The sequence below is a fragment of the Lates calcarifer genome, linkage group LG6, assembly GCF_001640805.2.
Source record: "Lates calcarifer isolate ASB-BC8 linkage group LG6, TLL_Latcal_v3, whole genome shotgun sequence".
Taxonomy (NCBI): domain Eukaryota; kingdom Metazoa; phylum Chordata; class Actinopteri; family Centropomidae; genus Lates; species Lates calcarifer.
This window is the reverse complement of record NC_066838.1, coordinates 8,241,506-8,259,252: the sequence shown is the minus strand read 5'-3', so window position 1 is coordinate 8,259,252 and position 17,747 is coordinate 8,241,506. Positions and strand designations below refer to the sequence as shown.

Below are 17,747 nucleotides of genomic sequence, written 5' to 3'. Positions count from 1 at the left end.
CACTATTACTACTATTAATACTACCGGTACTGCTGGGAAAAATACAATGATGTGTACTGTACTGTGGCCTAATTAATTTTTTAAGATTTAATTAAGACTTAACACTAACATTTTCTTTGTGAATGAAAAAATACCCCACATGCTGATACCCCAGAATATCGGGTATCAATTTCATCATGGTATATCATATCATGGTTTCCATTTTAGTAAGCAATTTGTCAATTACTGATACACAACCCAGTAAATTGAATCAGTAATTTAAAAAGGTAAGAGGATGGTTTTAGTTTATAGCTTCAGCCACTTCCATTTGATTTATGGCTGGCTCATTTCCTGTCAGCCAAATGTGATGTATAATATTAAAAATAGCAAAATGACATGGAGATGTCTGTTGGCTCCTTTCTGTCAAAACGCCAACATGCTAAAATGATCCCATGTCAGCGTCCTCAGCTGAAGCTGTGTTATCAGGTAAAATGAGACTCTGTTGGTTAATATGTGGAGATGACATGATGCAATATTTCATGAGCTACTGTCCCTCGATTGCCATAGCAACATTACCTCCCATTTCAGAGAAAAGTCATCTTGTTATACTATATAGTCTATGTGGAACATAATGGTACAGTATATCAATCATATCTACATTTCTAAATAACAGCAAGTATTTTTTGTCTTCTGTCAGATTCTGGGCAGATTCGTAGATGCTACTAGCAGGAATGTAGAGTTTTAGTTTTAGAATTTAACAGCTTAAATCTTATATCAATCATTAATACAATATATTTGTCATCAGTATTAAAACTAAAACTCTGACACATTTATTGTGGTTGGACAGTTCTCCTTCATGTACAAAATGTTGATCAGCCTGTCAACTGACAATGTCAGTTAAGTCTGTTCACAACAGAGCTGGCACAGTGGCAGTGACAAGTTTCATAACATGTTTAGACACACATTAATATGAACAGCATAAACTGATTATTTGTTTTACACTTCAATATCTGGCCTGTCTTGTGCATTTGCTGTATTTTGAACATGCTGTTCATTACTTCTCACCAATACCTGTGCTTTGTCAGGTAATGTCAGGTAATGAGCACTTTTAACCTTCAAAAGATGAGTGCAACTACAAATTAACTCAGATAACTCGGCTGCTGTCAAGATAATAAGAAATAAATTGGAGACCATTTTTATCCTCTGTTTTTCAAAGTTAAAAGCAAATTTCCCATGAACTGCAGCGAGAATATTGTTGTCCACTCTTTTCCCAAAGGAGTATCTTGGATTATAGCACCAAGGTGAATCATTATAATAAAGAGCCCTTGTTAATGCCAAAATATGTCTCCCTTTGTTCCAACATATGCTACTGCAAGAAACACTTCTGCTGTGCACCTGTCCCCACTCCTCACTGCTCTTGTACTGAAAAGTATATATGAATGTCAGAGTAAAACACATGAAGTATGTTTGGTTAAAAAAGAAAAAGGAGTGAAATTGTGTTCTTCTTTTTACCTCATTGAAGTGTGCATCCTGAGTAGCGGTGAGTCCGAAGCCGCTCTGTTGGGTCTCAAAGGTCAGGAGGCGGGAAAGCAGACGTTCGGCGATCTGTAGGTCATTGCCGTAGAGTCGGGCGGTCGCCTCAGTGACGTCACGGAGCTGGTGGGCAAGCTTCTTCTCCATGATGGTGTTCAGCTCTGTCTCATTACGTTCCAGGGAATCAAGCTAAATGTATAAACACCAACAAAACATGAAAAAGTGAATCAACCCCTGTTTTACATGTATTTAAGAATTACTGGGATTTAAAACAAGCAACATTACTGCATGTCTACAGAGAGGTAGTGTAACACATCCAGTTTCTTATGGATATAAAATATCTGCATATTTCATGTCTTCATGCAAATGGAAACACTGATCTAATCATTTTTTTTAACCAGAAGGACTACAGCTCAGACTCATAGGTTCATTCCATTCCAGGTCCTATCTGACTTAAATTGCGTGCTCTTTCTGTGCATTGTTGTTCATCAATAAAAATAAATCCAGCTGTTCCAAATGAGAGTTAAAAGAGATATTCCTGTAATATTCCTGAGATATTCCTGTAATGGAATTTTTGAATTTTCAAGTTAAGAACCAACTAGTTTTTAATCGGAGGGTTTCCAAAACAGTTTGGACACTGAACGCACTTCTCAGCAACAAGGAGCATTAACCACTGGATTCTTCTTCATTTGTGGATTACTTTTGTTGAACTCCTTTCTTTCTTTTAATTGACAGGTACATCATAGATTTAGCCAAGATTTGACACCTGATCAGGTACAAGGTGTGGGAAGACATGACACAGACAAGATGCGTTAAGTGGTATTAGTGGTATTACTCCACATACAGCGGCATTGAGCTCAACAAATGGTGGGGAGGTGCAGTTGTAAAGGTCTGGCTCCAGCCATCCTCTCTCTACATCACAGTGTCTGATGGCTGCACCTGTAGGGAGGAGAAACGGGACATGGATTCAAGTTTAAAATTGGTATTAGGTTGTATGTGAGTGTTGAATGCAGTCATGTTAGTGTGAATGAAGGTGCACAGACCAACAGAGCCTTTGGGACAGGGCACTGCAGCAGGCAGGTTGAATTTGGTGCGAGGCCACCAGATCCCCTGAGTGATGGTCTTTGGACAACCATCATAAATGACTGCAGAGAGAGAGAGAGAGAGAGGGCATCATTTAAAATGATCCTTATCAATTCCATGAACTTTTCCATTAAAAACATAACAAAAAGTCACAAATAATGTGGAAATGTTTTCCTTTTGACTTATAAATATGAAAACGAAAATGAGCGTGAGAGAATGCAATGCCAGTTACAAATTAAAGGAAATAATTACAAGCAGGAAAACCAGAGAATGACAATGCTGCACAGAAGAGAGAGACGGAAAATTAACTGGAAGATGTTAAATAGAAGATGAATATAATTACAGTTTCTTTGTTACTTCATAGTTGGCCACAAGTTTAATAAACATGACCATTTTGAAAGACACAATACACGCACTGAAAACTAAAATCCTATGATTACACAGTGTTGAATAAATACAGTGGAAGCTCAGTAGTGCCTTATTATTTTAATTCATGCCTGTTTGTCTCTATGGATAATTTACTCTGAATACTGGTTTTAAATCCAGCTTGAAAATTACATATATTCTTTACACTTGCACAGTTCTACGTAGTTTATCATTTATCTACGGATGCTTCTACTAAAGAAACAATGAAAGTAAAAAATAATTCTGGCAACATCACAAAGCCTTGCACACCATCATTCAGAGGCAGATAATTTTGGCAATGTCTTTGATTCTTTTTGTCAATGAACCACAAAGGAGCTGCAAGATGGCAGCACATTTTTACTGATCAAATAAGGTTGTTGGTGGAACAAGTCATTTTCCAGAAATGATTCAGTCAATAATTAATATGTTCTTTCAACATCTAATCTTAGTACCTCCTGCCAGGCAAGTTACTGTTATTCTGGAGAGGACACAGTGCAGCAGTGAGACACTTCAAGTTCTTTTTAAAATCCAATTTGCTGTGTCTGAGATGTGACGCTGAGCGCAAGTACAAATGAATGAGTGAATAATGTAGCCCCCCACTGGTTTAACCACAGTGAGGTACATAGTTTCCGCAAGTCTGATCAAAATAACTGAAACAAAGGAAATACACAAATAAATCCAACAAACAAACACCAGTCCTCCCCTGGTGATCGACCGAGTGCAGTTTAGAAGACAACTGCATGAAGAAAAGAAAATGCTAAAAGAACAAAAAAAGAAAAGAGAAACATCACTATGGTTCTCACCTTCACAGCCTGAGTTTGTGACCTCAGCAAAGGGGTTGTCACATGCGTTGCACTGGCGACCAATCACACCGGGCCTGCACTGACACTGGCCGCTTTCTGGGTCACATGACCGCGAGAAGGAGCCCACTGGGTAGCAGTCACATGGCAGGCAGGTGTCGGAGCCCCGCGGTCGATAGTGAAACTCCTGAATACACACACAGACAGGGTGTGCATATGAGGGCACGCAGACCAAACTCAGCCAGATGAATAGAAAATGTCACAGCACCAAGAATAGTGTAAGCCATTACATCACCACATGCATTAAGGCAAGATTTATACAATGACACAAAAGGGGACAGTGGTGTAACAGAGACATGAATACAAGGGCAACCATCCATGCACAATGTGTAAAAGAGCCAGAGATAAAGGAGGACAGTTAATTATTTAGTTTGGTAAACTTGCATGAGAATATATACAGAGCACAGCATTACGGAAAAAAATGACAGTTAGAGCTACAGTAGCGAAGGATGGTGCAGGAAAACCTGCCTTTACCAAACATAAAAGATTATCTCTGACAACACCGTCAGCCTCTGGCAGCTTTATATTCCATTTTACAAGAGTGAATGCTACAAGTAATCTGCTCTCTCTCACAACTGTGGTTAAGGGAAATTATTTTTTTGATCATTACAAAAGCTACACATTACACCTTAAAGGAATACACTTTTTTGAACTGCAGGTCACTCAAGACGACTAATAGCTGCCATTTTACTGTGGAAAGAGCCATCTTAATATATACACTGTGATACTTAATGCAGAGCTGTGAGTTTTAGCCTTGACCTGAATGGTATGCACTGTGCATAGGCTAAATGAAAACATTTTTACACTGTGAGCATGACAAAGCACAAAAAAACTTTTATTTTAATCATTTTTGAGAAAATTAAGAACAAGAAGCTAAAGTACACTCGAAAGTACTTTGTTCAAGGGCACATGGACAGTTTTATTTTCTCTTTATTTTCAGGGACTGCCCAATCAAAAACCTCTATGTCCAACCTCTGGGCTCCTGAGGTCCACATTAGAATACCAGATGGAGGGTGTCTGTACTGATATCAGTGTAAATCCCTCATGGGTGTACATGTCTACATGTGTGTCATGTATGTATCAGGTTTATATCTGAGGTCAGTATCAGAGATTAAAGATTAGGGTCGAAAGATCAGATTAAGGCCGGGATAAAACAGGGTTAAACATGGCTACAACATGTATGTACACTCACATATTCACACAAGGCAGACATATCAATATGAAGGGATGATCATCATATCATGGTTGGCGTAGTTGATATGTCTGGATTAGCCCGTCAGACCATCAGACTAAAGATGATTATTGTGTGTCTGGGTTTAAATGAAGCTGGACTGATCTATAGAGTTACACTGCTGAAGTCCTTTTAATGATGTCAGTGTTAATGTTAAAAAATCAGCAGGTCTCAAACCATTCACATTAGATTTAAACAGACACATCAGCTCTGCAATATGACAAATGACTAAATAACACTGAAAGATCAGCCTCTGATGCTGCAGCCACTGTCAAGGTAATTAGCCTATGCTCTTGTTTCCATCAGGCTTCATCACATCTTCTCATTACATCAACTTCTCAAACAAGCGTGCACGTTGTGCTGTGTATGTTTGTTGTGTTTCCTGTTTACCTTGCAGTGACAGTGTCCGCTGGTCTTGTTACAGTCGGGGTCAAAGCCTTTATTGGTGTCACAGTGACATGGTCCACATGTCGGAGATCCCCACCAGCCCCTGGGACACTGGTGATCAATCCTTTACGTACACACACAAACAGGTAGAGTCAGTTAATATACGTAAGTAGAATCAGTACAGAGAAAAAAAACAACAGAGCGTGTCAAAAACCTTAATTTGTTCTTCAAAGGAATCATCGTTCCCTCTGATAACTAATGACTAACTCACTAATGAGCTGGGGAAAGAGACGAAAGCAAAAGAGAGAGACAGTCAGTGAGAAAAGAAAAAGATGGAGGGAGCAAAGAAAGGTGGAATGAAAACACGCAGAGAACAAGAGAGAGGGAGTTTGAGAAGTCAGGAATGAGTTAAAAGAATATGTACTTTAGCAAATGCTGAGTCATAGAGAGCAACTACCATTATCCAAAATATTAGAATTGACATTTATGCAATAAAAGACCTTTAGAGCTTTTTATTATATTCCCTGTGGAATCATAAACTTAAAAAATTAAATCATCAATAACTTCATATTGCTGGTACAGCCACACAGTGGACAGTAATTTCCTCGAGAAGAGCTCCTCTTCCTCTTATTAACTGTTGTTAAGATAGCTATTCATTTATTTTAAAATCAGTGCGGGATTTGGATTGTTTTCTAAAACTGCTGAATTTCTCCTCCAGAGAAATACACTTCAGATTTGATCACTCTGGTTTACTGTACACATCACTTAGCCCCTTCATTCTCTTCACTCACATCTCACTTAATGTGCTCTCCCTCTGTTCTCAGTGTCTAATGGATCACTGAGGAGATGAACACTTCTCACAGCTAATGCTGATTCTCCTGTGCATTTCTTTATTGTTCCTCATGGGGAGTTTAGGAAAGAGAATTATATTATATTCTTAACAGAATATAAGGATTGGCTCTCTTCCGACAGACTTTTTATGACATCTCCCGACTGGATCTCGTCTCCAAATAAAGCGTATCTCCCTGCTGGGCGTTTTTAGCTGCTTAAAGGGCTTGAAAGGCAAATGTTTTGCCTAATTATCACTAGTGGGAGGAGGCTGGGTGTTAACAGGAAGCTGCACTAGCTGTATAAATGTGTCTTGTAGGAGTCTTCCCTAAAAAAGAAATTAGTTAGAACTGTCAGGTCATTTAAGACTATTTATCATGTTAGCTTCAGAGCTGATCAAAGTTCTAATTTTTCTCATTTTTGAGATGCTATTCACCTGAACATAGCTGAGCTGCAGCTACTGCAACAAAAACCTTTTATTGATGCATATGTTATATTCATTTTCTTGAGTTTCTAAAATGTCTAAAAAAGGACCAGAGAATAAACTTATTAGTATGTGGCAGCTTAGTAAAAGCTAATGGGGATATGTTGATTATTTTAGCATTGACCTTCTCACAACCTCTCAACTGCAGTGCTTAATGAGCCAAATTCAAAAAGTGGTTCATTCATTTAGGCAGAAAGAGGGAAATTACTGAGCAGAGGAAAGAGAAGAGACACATCAGGGGAAATGAAGAGAGAGACAGACTTATAGACTTATAGACAAACTTATATTTCATCAGCAGCTGATGATGTGTGTCTTCATGAAAAACACACACACCAACCAGACCAAAGACAAACATCTGAGACACACACTGAGCAAGTCATGAGATAATGTAAAGCTTTATGAATTTCATAGGCAGGAAGGAAGGAAACACAGTTTAACACACAGACACAAAAACACAAATAAACTTAGTGGGTGTGTGTGTGTTTTTACATTAAAGTCTATACTCATCCCACAGTGGATTACATGCAATGCTGGAGATGTGGGACAACAAGGCTGAATGAAAGCTACTCGCATGCACACATACACACACACACACACACACACACACGCACAAAGATTAGCTGGGCAATAGGAAGCATTGAAAAGCTTTACACCATATTGGCATCTCGCAGGTAAACTATAGTTCAAATGTTAAGTCAATGGTGTATGTGTGTCTGAGTGTGCTCATATGTGTGTGTACCTGTGTTGGCAGTACTGCCCATAGTGGTTGTCTCCACAGTCACAGATGTATCCATGGGAAGAGCTGGGTTTCCTGTGGCACTGGGCCTCGTTTTCACACGGATTCAGGTGGCAGGCGTCAGTGCAGCCTTTCCCGTAGTAACCTGGGCCAGAGAATTAGAGAGTAAAGAATTAATTTCACAATGCTTCAGGTACTTAATGGCTGGTTGAGTGGATATGTGCAGCTGATGCCATCCTATAACTCACATACAAACACATTTAGCACATATGCAAACCCATCTCCTAAAAATATGTTTATAACTAATTTACTTTGTCAAATACATGTTCAAAGACACATAATTGCAATCTGGATCCCATTAAATCTAAAATATGAATCAGGAAAGAAAGAGAACCTCACATGGGTGGAGTAACTGATTACTATATAATCCTATTACTGTGCTTGAGAAGCACTTCAACACACAACTTCTTAACAAATTAAATAATTCAGCTAAAACAGGTTTTAGAGAGAGGGTTTACAGAAACACTCATTTAAAGTAAAGTTTAAACAAGCTCCTCTTAAAGGGCCTGAAGACGTATTTTCTCAATCAGCTTCTTATTTTGAGCGTTGGGATTAAACATTAACATTCATTGTTCTGCCAAAGTCAGAACAGTTTTGGTTGTTTCACATCAGAGATTTTTGCTTTTCTGACTGGTTTAAAGTGGGCACCAGTCACCAGTCAGAGTTTAGAAACATTTCAATTAAAATGTCATAACAGTTGTAGGTTGTTTGGTTATGTTGCCAGCACGATCAGTCAAATCTGATCAAGCCACACCCACCCAGTCTTGATAAAGCAGATTAGCTGAATTTTTGAGATTTCAACTTAACTCCTAATGAATGATGGGTGGATAAATTATGTTTTTTTGTCAATCTGAGTTAATTTCACCTCTAGGTGGGAGAAAGTTTAGTGAGAGAACATCTATTTGATATTCTAGTCTCATACCCCTAAAAATAACACATTACATATTTGATTTATTTTGAAAATTGAAATAAACACACAGAAAATATAATAAAATCAGAGGACCCCGCAGTCACAAAGACCGAGAAGAACTTCCCTCGCATGTAAAATCACGAAATGAGAGCACAACACAACAACTACTGAAATCTAAATATGCAGAACACAGCTCTATTTCCCATCCATGTACCAGACATAATAACCTGTCAGTTCACAAGTACATACTCCATCTCAAACATCAAACAGCGATTACCAGCAACGCTGCTCTCCTGACTCACTGCAGGTGGGAAAGCCACTGGAAAACAAGCCACAATTGTGCATTACAATGCTGTCATCCACTGAAACACAGAGGGACACTTCCTCTGAAGGAAAATTACCACCACTGCTTAAAAGAAACATTGTAATTTAATTCACGAAAAAGCACAAGCTAAGCATCGAGGAAACATTACACTTAGTGAACGACGAGAAAAAGAGGCTTTTAGTGGAAAAGGCTCTTTTTATGTAGTTCTCTGTGTAGTTTTGTGTAGTTGACAAGACTGGGTGTTTCAGCTCAAAAAATGATGATCTCTGTATGGGTGATTAGGTGATATCTTTCCATTTCCCTGCCAAAGTCAAGTAGTTGCTCTTTCCAGTTCCGCTGATGTTGCTGCTTTTCTCTGGTTTTTATTATTTTTTTTTTTACCTGAATATCTTCGGTTTTTGAACTGTTGGTTGAGCCAATAAACTGCTATTAAAAGACGTCACCTTGACCTGGGAAACATTTCATTATTTTCATACTTTAATAGACTAAACAACACATCAAATCAAGTAATCCAGAAAATAATACTTCACCTATTAACTGATAATGAGGTCATCTTAACATATTTTAGATAATTCCTCTCACAATAGTCACAATAATGAATTGAATGTGAAGCAGCACACTGCAGGTGCAAACAGGGAACCAAACCAGGTGGAGCCAAAGAAAAACAGATTTAAAAAATATGAAGTCACTAGATAAAAAGTTTAAACACTTCTCTACCATAATAGCACAGAAATTTGTCTTGGTAAAAGCAACGACGGCACACTTTAACACTGCTAATCAAACCACTTCAACGCACCAATGTACAACACACACATTTGCACCGTACACTACAGTGTGCGCCAGTGCAGCACGGTGAACGAAGCATACACTTCAGTGCAGTCCCCAGACACTCCACACAAACACACCAACCTCTTAAATGGTAATACAGGCCAGCACATAATACCCCTCTTTAATCTAATGACTAAAGCAGAGTGCTTCACACACACTTTGGGGTGTATTTAGCAGAAATAAAGACGGCCTCTCACCCAGACCTGCTTTTCATTTAAAAAGAACATAGTCGTCGTATTTAGACTTTAAGGGACCTGTATTAATAATTGGATTAAAATATTACAGGACTAAGCAGCTCCATGAGACCCCACTTATTATTATTTTTGATTGATGGTAACCATCTTTACACAAAAAATGGAATGGAATGGAATGGAATTTCATATGTAATGAGACAACTCGAAGTGAAAATGTGCAGTTCATGTTCAGAATATTTTAGTATGTGTCAGAAAAGCACATATACTGCAAATACACATTTGGGTTTTCACACTTTTTTCACTCTTTTTTTTCCCTGTTTCCATTCTTTGATTCTCTGCAAAATTTTTAGTGATAACTACTCTAAGACAAAATACACATGTTAATAATACATCAATGCTAACCATCAGGCGACAAATGTATCTGCAGTAAGATGTCACATCTTGCCCAGGGCATAACACTGATCACTGTGACTTTCTCACAAACAAAAAACTCTGCCTCACATACAATCAGCTCTGGTCCCTCAGCGAGCCAGGCAACCTTTTTAATTTACAGCATTGAATAGAAGAACGTTTCTATTGATTGAAGTGTGACAGAAGTGAGTGTGCAGCTGAGGTCTGAATTCTTCCCCTCTAGAGCTGACAAACATGTGTGAGGTCTGCTTTCACGTGTTCCTCTATAGAAAATACAGAAACCACTTTGCTTTCAAGCCTGTGGCCTTGGCTACAGCTTTAGAGACACACAAGCTTTCCAGTGAATCAATTTCTTATCTCTCTCTCTCTCTCTCTCTCTCTCTCTATCTCTCTCTCTCTCTCTCTCTCTCTCTCTCTCATTTATTTCATTCTTTGTGAAACTACACACCCATACATACTTTAATTTTATTGTTCAGTTTTCGATTATTCGTGTCACTGTTCCTTTTCACATACAAACACACAGGACTGATTGTAGGATCAAATGCACACAGAGTGGCAGCATTCTGTCTCTTATTTGTTCTCTCATGATCCCACACCCTCTATCTCCAACTCTGTTGTTTTCCACTTCCATCGCTTTTTTCAAACACAAACACACACACATGCTAAATCATTTTCTATCAGCCTTATACATCTTTACACTTTCACCATGGCAACTGGCGGGGAGGCGACAACGGCGGCCTTGGCTGTTTTCAGACACTCATAATGACACTGGCCTTGTCACAACAATATGGGAGCAGGAGAGAGAGAGAGGGAGAGGAGAGCTGTAAGAACAAAGAGGTGCAAATCATTTGAGTGTATGTATGTTTTTGTGTTTTACAGCCAGGGTCCAGGGAAAGATATGCCTCTCAAGCTGTGCACACATGTGGGGTAACTCACAGCTTCTCGTCTTACACTTAACTGTAACACAAGACCAGCTTGACTTCTCCGCAAGACCAAAGGAGGAAAAAGACAGATGAATCATCTGTTCACTGAACCATCCATTCATCTGTTGTGTATCCAACCATCTTCTTTCTGACAGTGGGGAGATTGTGGATATTAAAAAATATCCAATAAAAATCTGCTGGTGGGAAAACACAATGACTGACTGTGTATAGTCCAATGACTGTGTGTTATGTGAAAGTGTTGGTTTGCAGTGATGAACCACAAAGAATTATCAATGAACTCTGCAGCTCTGCAGGTCTTTGTAGCCTTTGTGCTTCATTGTTTTAAAGCATATTTACTGTATTAGTATTAGTAGTAGTAGCATTAGTATTTACTGTATTTAGAATAACGTTTTGTGATCTGACACCTCCATCAGCGGGGTAGCACCTTCCAAAACCCAATAACTGTTGAAAAATAAAAATGTTAATAATGTGACAATACTATGGTTAAGGTTTAATTAGGTTTGGGTGCAAAAACAACTTGGTTAGTTTTAGGGAAATGTTGCAGTTTGGGTTAAAATAACTGCTTTGTTAAGGTTAGGAGACTTTCATCATCATGGTTGCTGTATGTTGATTTACTGAAATAACAGCCCAGAATCCAGAATCCACTGTAAACTCGGGACAAGATATTTACCAACATACTATGTCGCTGTCAAGTTGATGTCAAGTTTGCAGGCAGTGAGAATAAATTCATATCTTGACAATAATGTGTTGGACATGAGTCTGAACAGACCAAAGATTTGCAGAGTGTCCTCGACCAAGAAAGAACTTCTAAGTCAAAGTTAGATTTAAAATAATAATAATAATGAAATAAAAACTTAATCTGTGGCAGTGTATAATGTTTAAGCATAAAAAATAAGCAATTCTTTCATTTTAGACAAACCTCACTTTATGTCCAGCATTCCCTTCATGTGGCCATCCAGCAATGCCAAATACCTATTTCTAGTTTTGATACCAAAGCTGATCGATAAATGACATTCCTAGGTGAGGCGTCATTTGTCATAGAGAACAATTTTGCCCCAATTCAGCACCTTAAGGATACGACATCTACTGTAGGCCTGAACACAGGATACTCAGCTTGGAAGTCATTAATCTCTCCCTGTCTCTCCCAGAGGGGCTGAGCTTAACACACTGCAGCTGCACACCACACCCAAAAACATCATCATATAATGCACTTTTCTGACAAACTCCATCAGAGGAAATATTTATTTAGCATTTGTTGTTTTCAAGCACTATTTTAACATCTTGACAAAAACAGAAAATAGTGAAAAATGAGTCGCTGCTATGATAAAAGCAGTTTTGAGAGTTCTGGTTCCCAGACCCTGAACATATGTTTTCTGTGTGTGATTGTGTTGGTTTTTAAACAGCTCAGGGAACTCAAGCAGACATAAATCAACATGGCTGTAATTTATCATATTAAATTCAAATTTTCACCGCAGTGAATTCGCCTTTAGGAACTGGCAGCAACTGTCACGTAACCACACACATACACACACAGTCCTACTACATATTGTATACTTACTCAGAAACACACAAACACAGTGAGGAGATGAGAGAGCAGATGTCTCTGTGCTTTGTCATGCAGAACCTTGTCTCACTGTGTGCGTGTGTGTGAGTGTGTGAGTGTATAAGTGTGTGTGTGTGTGTGTGTGTGTGTGTGTGTGTGTGTCGGTGTGTTTTCAAGGATGCTATATTGCACAAATCAGAGATGCTGTCAGTTGTGTGAGAGATCCATTAGGGTAGTTGCAGTACCAGCCCAAAACACACACAAACACGCACATGAAAGGGAATTATTCAGAGTGCACCTCTCTCTTCTTTTTTTTCTCTCTGCTTTTATTAAACTTTGATTTGTCTCTAAGCAGCATTCATTGTATAACTGTTTTTTCATGCTCATTGTGCTGATGAAATATAATGATAATGAGAGCGAGACTGTGTGTGTGTTTACAGTAAATAAGCGCATGCACATTAAGTTTGTGGATATGCTCTGAGTGCATGTGTGCACGACTGTGTGATTGTGTCTATGTGTGAAGGCGTCAGTGTGTGTATGTGTGTGTGTGCGTGTGTGTGCACGTGCTCTTTCTCTCTGAAGTGTGCTCCACGTTAATAAGTCAAGGTGTTAGCATTAGCTGGCGGGCTGGTGCAGGATGCTACAGGGATAGCAGCGCCTCTCTGCTTCCTCTCCCATGCTGCCACCCCTGAGGCCAGCTCACTTTAACAAACTGTATCCGCCACGTAACACACACTCTCTCCCTGATTCCTCTTTCACTCCTTCCACCTCCGCTTTAATCTCGTGCTCTCATTTGCAAACTTTTCTTTCTTGAACAACTTCCCTTTTTCTTTTCTCCATCATATGAAAGTACATCCTGTGGTAGCAGCCCATGCGCAGGATGCATTTAGTCGAGTCAATTTTGTTTGAGTGCTGAGGTAGTCTCACCTTACATGCAGACATTTACAGATGAAATGCATAAGATACTGCCAGTCACACCCTTGGCTTCCAGCTTTGCCTTAAGAAGCAGAGCCACTCTAGTGACATTGACAGCTGAAAAAATAGAACAAAAAACTGCTTTGCTCACCTGTGTTTTGTGGCAGCAATGCAGTTGGCCAATCACACACTTCACTTAAAATACAAGTGTTTCTCTGTGTTGTTTGAAAGGTAAGATCCCTGTAGTTAAACACTGTATTAGGGCCCTGTGGCGAATGTACTCTTTGAGCTATTTGCAATGACATTGCAGTGTCATCTCTATGGTTTTCTGCAGATGCATCATTGGAACATTACTAAATGTTTTGCATAAAATACCTGACTGTACATTATGCTGCACTTAATGAGGAGGAAATACTTGAGTTTCAGAGGAAAATGAGAAAAGTAGTTTTTGGAAGTTAATAAAAAAAAGCAGAGAAGGGAGGTGATTGATGCTGAGAAGAGAGGATCGATATCCTGAAAACGTAGACACAATCTCTCTCTCTCTCTCTCTCTCTCTTTCATGTGGTTATTTTTCCTCTTAATTTGCTATCCAATCTCTTGTCTCATCTCTCTTTTAATCATAAATATAAATAATCTCCTTTAATCATCTCTGAACTGAACTGCAGCTGCTGCATCAGTAGCTGCTAATAAAGCTCCAAATAAATATTAAGTATCACTCTTCATCCTCTCCTTCACTTTCACACTTGCTTCTCTGTTGTGTGTGCGTCTGTCATGTTAATTTTATCTCACTTCTATGATTTGTGTGTCTCTGTGTACATATATGCCAATGGTGTGTGGATCTATTCCCAAATGTGTCACCAGTGCTTTCAGGCTGTTTGATTTGACTTTCTCGTGCCCTCTTTCTTCTTTTCTTTCCTCTTGCCTCAAAACTTTTGGTGTTTATTTTACACTATTTCTGTCAGCTGCTTCTTTCTCTTCATTAATGATTTATATTTTCAGTTTCTCTTTTCATCCTCTGCCTCTTTTTCATCTTTCTATTATTCTCTTTCCCTTCTCTTTCTCTCTAATCAGTTTTTCTCCTCCACATTAATTCAGCCTCATTATATTCACCTGACTAAGGAGATTTTGTAAGTTAGCCTCCAGTCAGTCTCCTTCTCTCAGTCTCAGGTGGATGAGAACTCATTATGTGTTCCCAAATATCTGTTTAACCCAGTTAGAGCATTGGCAGACACCTACGTAGAAATGGCCACCTTATAATTATTCCCTTTCTCTCCAAGTCAGCTGGCTTCTTTCACCTTCTCCTCTCACACTTATTTTCTTTCTTATCCAATGTCCAGAGTGTGCAAAATGGTAGGTCCATTTTTCTGGCACAGACATGCAAATTAATTTGTATGGCTGAAGAGGATAATCGTTCTTGGCTGTGTTACTTGGCCAGTTTATTTAATGTGTTCACTGGCAAAGTCAAAACACAGTGACACAGCACAAATGTTTTGTCCTAGAAACTGTTCAACTATTTTTTTAAACTACAAAAACGGGCAAAAACAGCAAATCCTCATGAATTAGACGAAGGAACCAGGATGTTTAGAATTCAGATTCGTGATCTACACCCTTAATGGATCATCAGATTAAGCAGCAGAATTAATTTTCTAACTAGAAACTATTACTACATTTAGGCACTACTTTGTAACCTCCCATAACTGAGTTGTTTTGAAAGGCAAACTCAGTAAAGGAACATTTTTGCTAAACTTGCACAACTTCCTAGTGCTAGTTCTTTTAAAATATCTAATGACCCTTTTCTTACATATGAGTATAATTTACTCTTGAACTGTAACAAAAGGCAGTCAGAATAAGAAGTAGTGTGGGCTGTAAACAGCAGAGGCTAACATGACTTTCAGGCTAATGACTATACTGAACAAGCTTCAACACTTGTCACTGTACAGTTGTAAAAATGAGGCAGTCCCACCTCATCTCTCAAACTGGCTGGACACTGGAGACCCTCATGATGTCAATCCACAGCTGAGTAACACCACCTTCAGCTGCGTCTACAAACCCAACATCATTGCTCTGTTCACTCACCAGATTCACAGACACAGGTGTGCCGCTCCCACTGGTCAGAACAGCGGCTGTGGGCGGGGCAAGGAGACGAGACGCAGGGGTTGCCGACGTTGCAGCCAGTCTCCACTTTGACAGTTCTTGATGGGCGGGGCAGGGCAGGGGCGTCAGGACGTACACCCAACCGAACACCCTGTAGAGAGACAGAAAGATAGGTTAAAGTTAAAAAACAATTTATTCAAACAAGAAAGAAACTAACAGCTTCACTCATTTACTGAAATCTGTCTATCCCAGACTCACTTCTTAGCACATTTCCATCTCTTGGGTGCTAACATTTCTAGCTTCTCTCCACACCTCCATCAATGAACATTAAAAATTCAATCCATCCATCCTCACCTGTATGCATCCTCTTATGCCGTTCTGAACCTCTCCAGAGCCCAGCACTCCTCCCACATGCAGATGTTTCACCTTCAAGCCATGAATCTCATTTCCCACTATCACTGTTCCCTAATGGGGAGAAAGAGGGAGCGAGGGGGTGGAGACAGGAAGGGCAAAGAACATTATTATTATTAATAGCTGTATGCAAACTGCATACCTGGACACAAGGTATATACACAAGAAGCATGTTTGAATACCATTATTTGACCAGGTGAAAGAACATGGTAATTTACTTGATATGAAAATGTCACAGTAGTCAGAGCGTACAGTATAAGGTATGAAAAATTTAATCTGACACAAAAGCTAGAAGAGGTTCATTTTTTTATTCAACCAGGCGGCTGCCCACCCTGATTCCTGTTCTATCAGAGGTTTCCTCTTGTTTAAGAGTGTTTTTCCTCCCCATCGTCGCCAAGTGCTTTCTCATGGTGGGAACTGTTGTTGTTTCTCTCTCTAATATTGTAAGGTCTTGACCTTACTCAGTAAAAAGCCTCAAGCTAATTTATGTTATGCTTTGACTGAAATCTAACTGAATTTTCCACCACTGAAATGATATAAGCCACAAAGAGTCTTTTTTATTGAAAGAAGATAAAAATGCTCTTCTGAAAACATTATTGGTTTTTCCTTTTTTCTGATCAAAAACTGAGGGTCATGCTTCTTTCATATTTTCATTTACTACTATATCACTGAGTAGTCAGGTTATTACGACACTTATGACGGTTGAGGGGAAAGGAGGGGAGGAGAGGAGAGTGTGAATAGCAGGGAAAATAGTTTCAGAGCTGCACAATAAATGATTGACTTGATTCAATAAAGGAAAACAATAACATGGTGAGAAGGTCAATGCTCAACTGATAACATAGACAGTGTTGTGAAGCAGTGTTGACAGGCAACTTGGCTCATAGCAACCATGAAAACAAAATCAATGAGCCCCATTTATCAGCACTTCAGCAGTAGTGGAAGATGCTAAAATGGAGGGTGAGATCTAGAGATAATAGCTGCACACATGCCAAATAATTTCAGAGGTAATTACTGTTTATATTGGCAGCTACGATGTTTAATAATTTCATATTTAAAAGTGTTTTCTGCACCATTTACTCTGTGTGTCACTTTATGCACTTTCAAGAATAGCCTGGTGAATTTAAGAATTAACTCAACGTGAAAACAAAACAAAAACTGCTGTTTTATTTGAACAAAGCCAAAAATGATATGTACATATCTCATACAACAGAAATCATTTAGTACAATTTGACATAATTCACTACAAAAAGGGAAACTAGGATTACCAGCCCACGTTTTAGAGACTCAGGCTATCAAGGGTGAGAAAATCTATGTGTGTTATGAATGTTTGTGTGTATGCATAATGGGTAACATGGTAAATAATAAAGAATTCATCATAAATCTATCCAAAAGTAGCAAGTCAAAGTCATAATATATTATTTCAAGTCTTTTGATTGAATTTCTTGAAACAAGTCAGTGGCAATTAGTTGTGATATTGTGACCATGGACATACACTTAATGTACCATGTGCACTTTTGCACATGGTACATGGTGATGTTTTTTTTTACTCTGGATTAAAGTTCTTTACTTAAAAGGCTGAAAGTGAA

General features: G+C 38.8%; 1 protein-coding gene across 1 annotated transcript in view; it reads right to left on the bottom strand.

The window, feature by feature from the left end:
* The window catches only part of celsr3 (cadherin, EGF LAG seven-pass G-type receptor 3), a 104,612-nt gene that overhangs the window by 30,105 nt on the left and 56,760 nt on the right, over positions 1-17,747 (bottom strand). Inside the window, 8 exon segments of the mRNA XM_051070982.1 lie at positions 1,492-1,701; positions 2,357-2,451; positions 2,556-2,657; positions 3,804-3,987; positions 5,482-5,602; positions 7,530-7,671; positions 15,733-15,901; positions 16,105-16,215. Of these exon segments, the coding sequence (XP_050926939.1) occupies positions 1,492-1,701; positions 2,357-2,451; positions 2,556-2,657; positions 3,804-3,987; positions 5,482-5,602; positions 7,530-7,671; positions 15,733-15,901; positions 16,105-16,215 (1,134 nt within the window).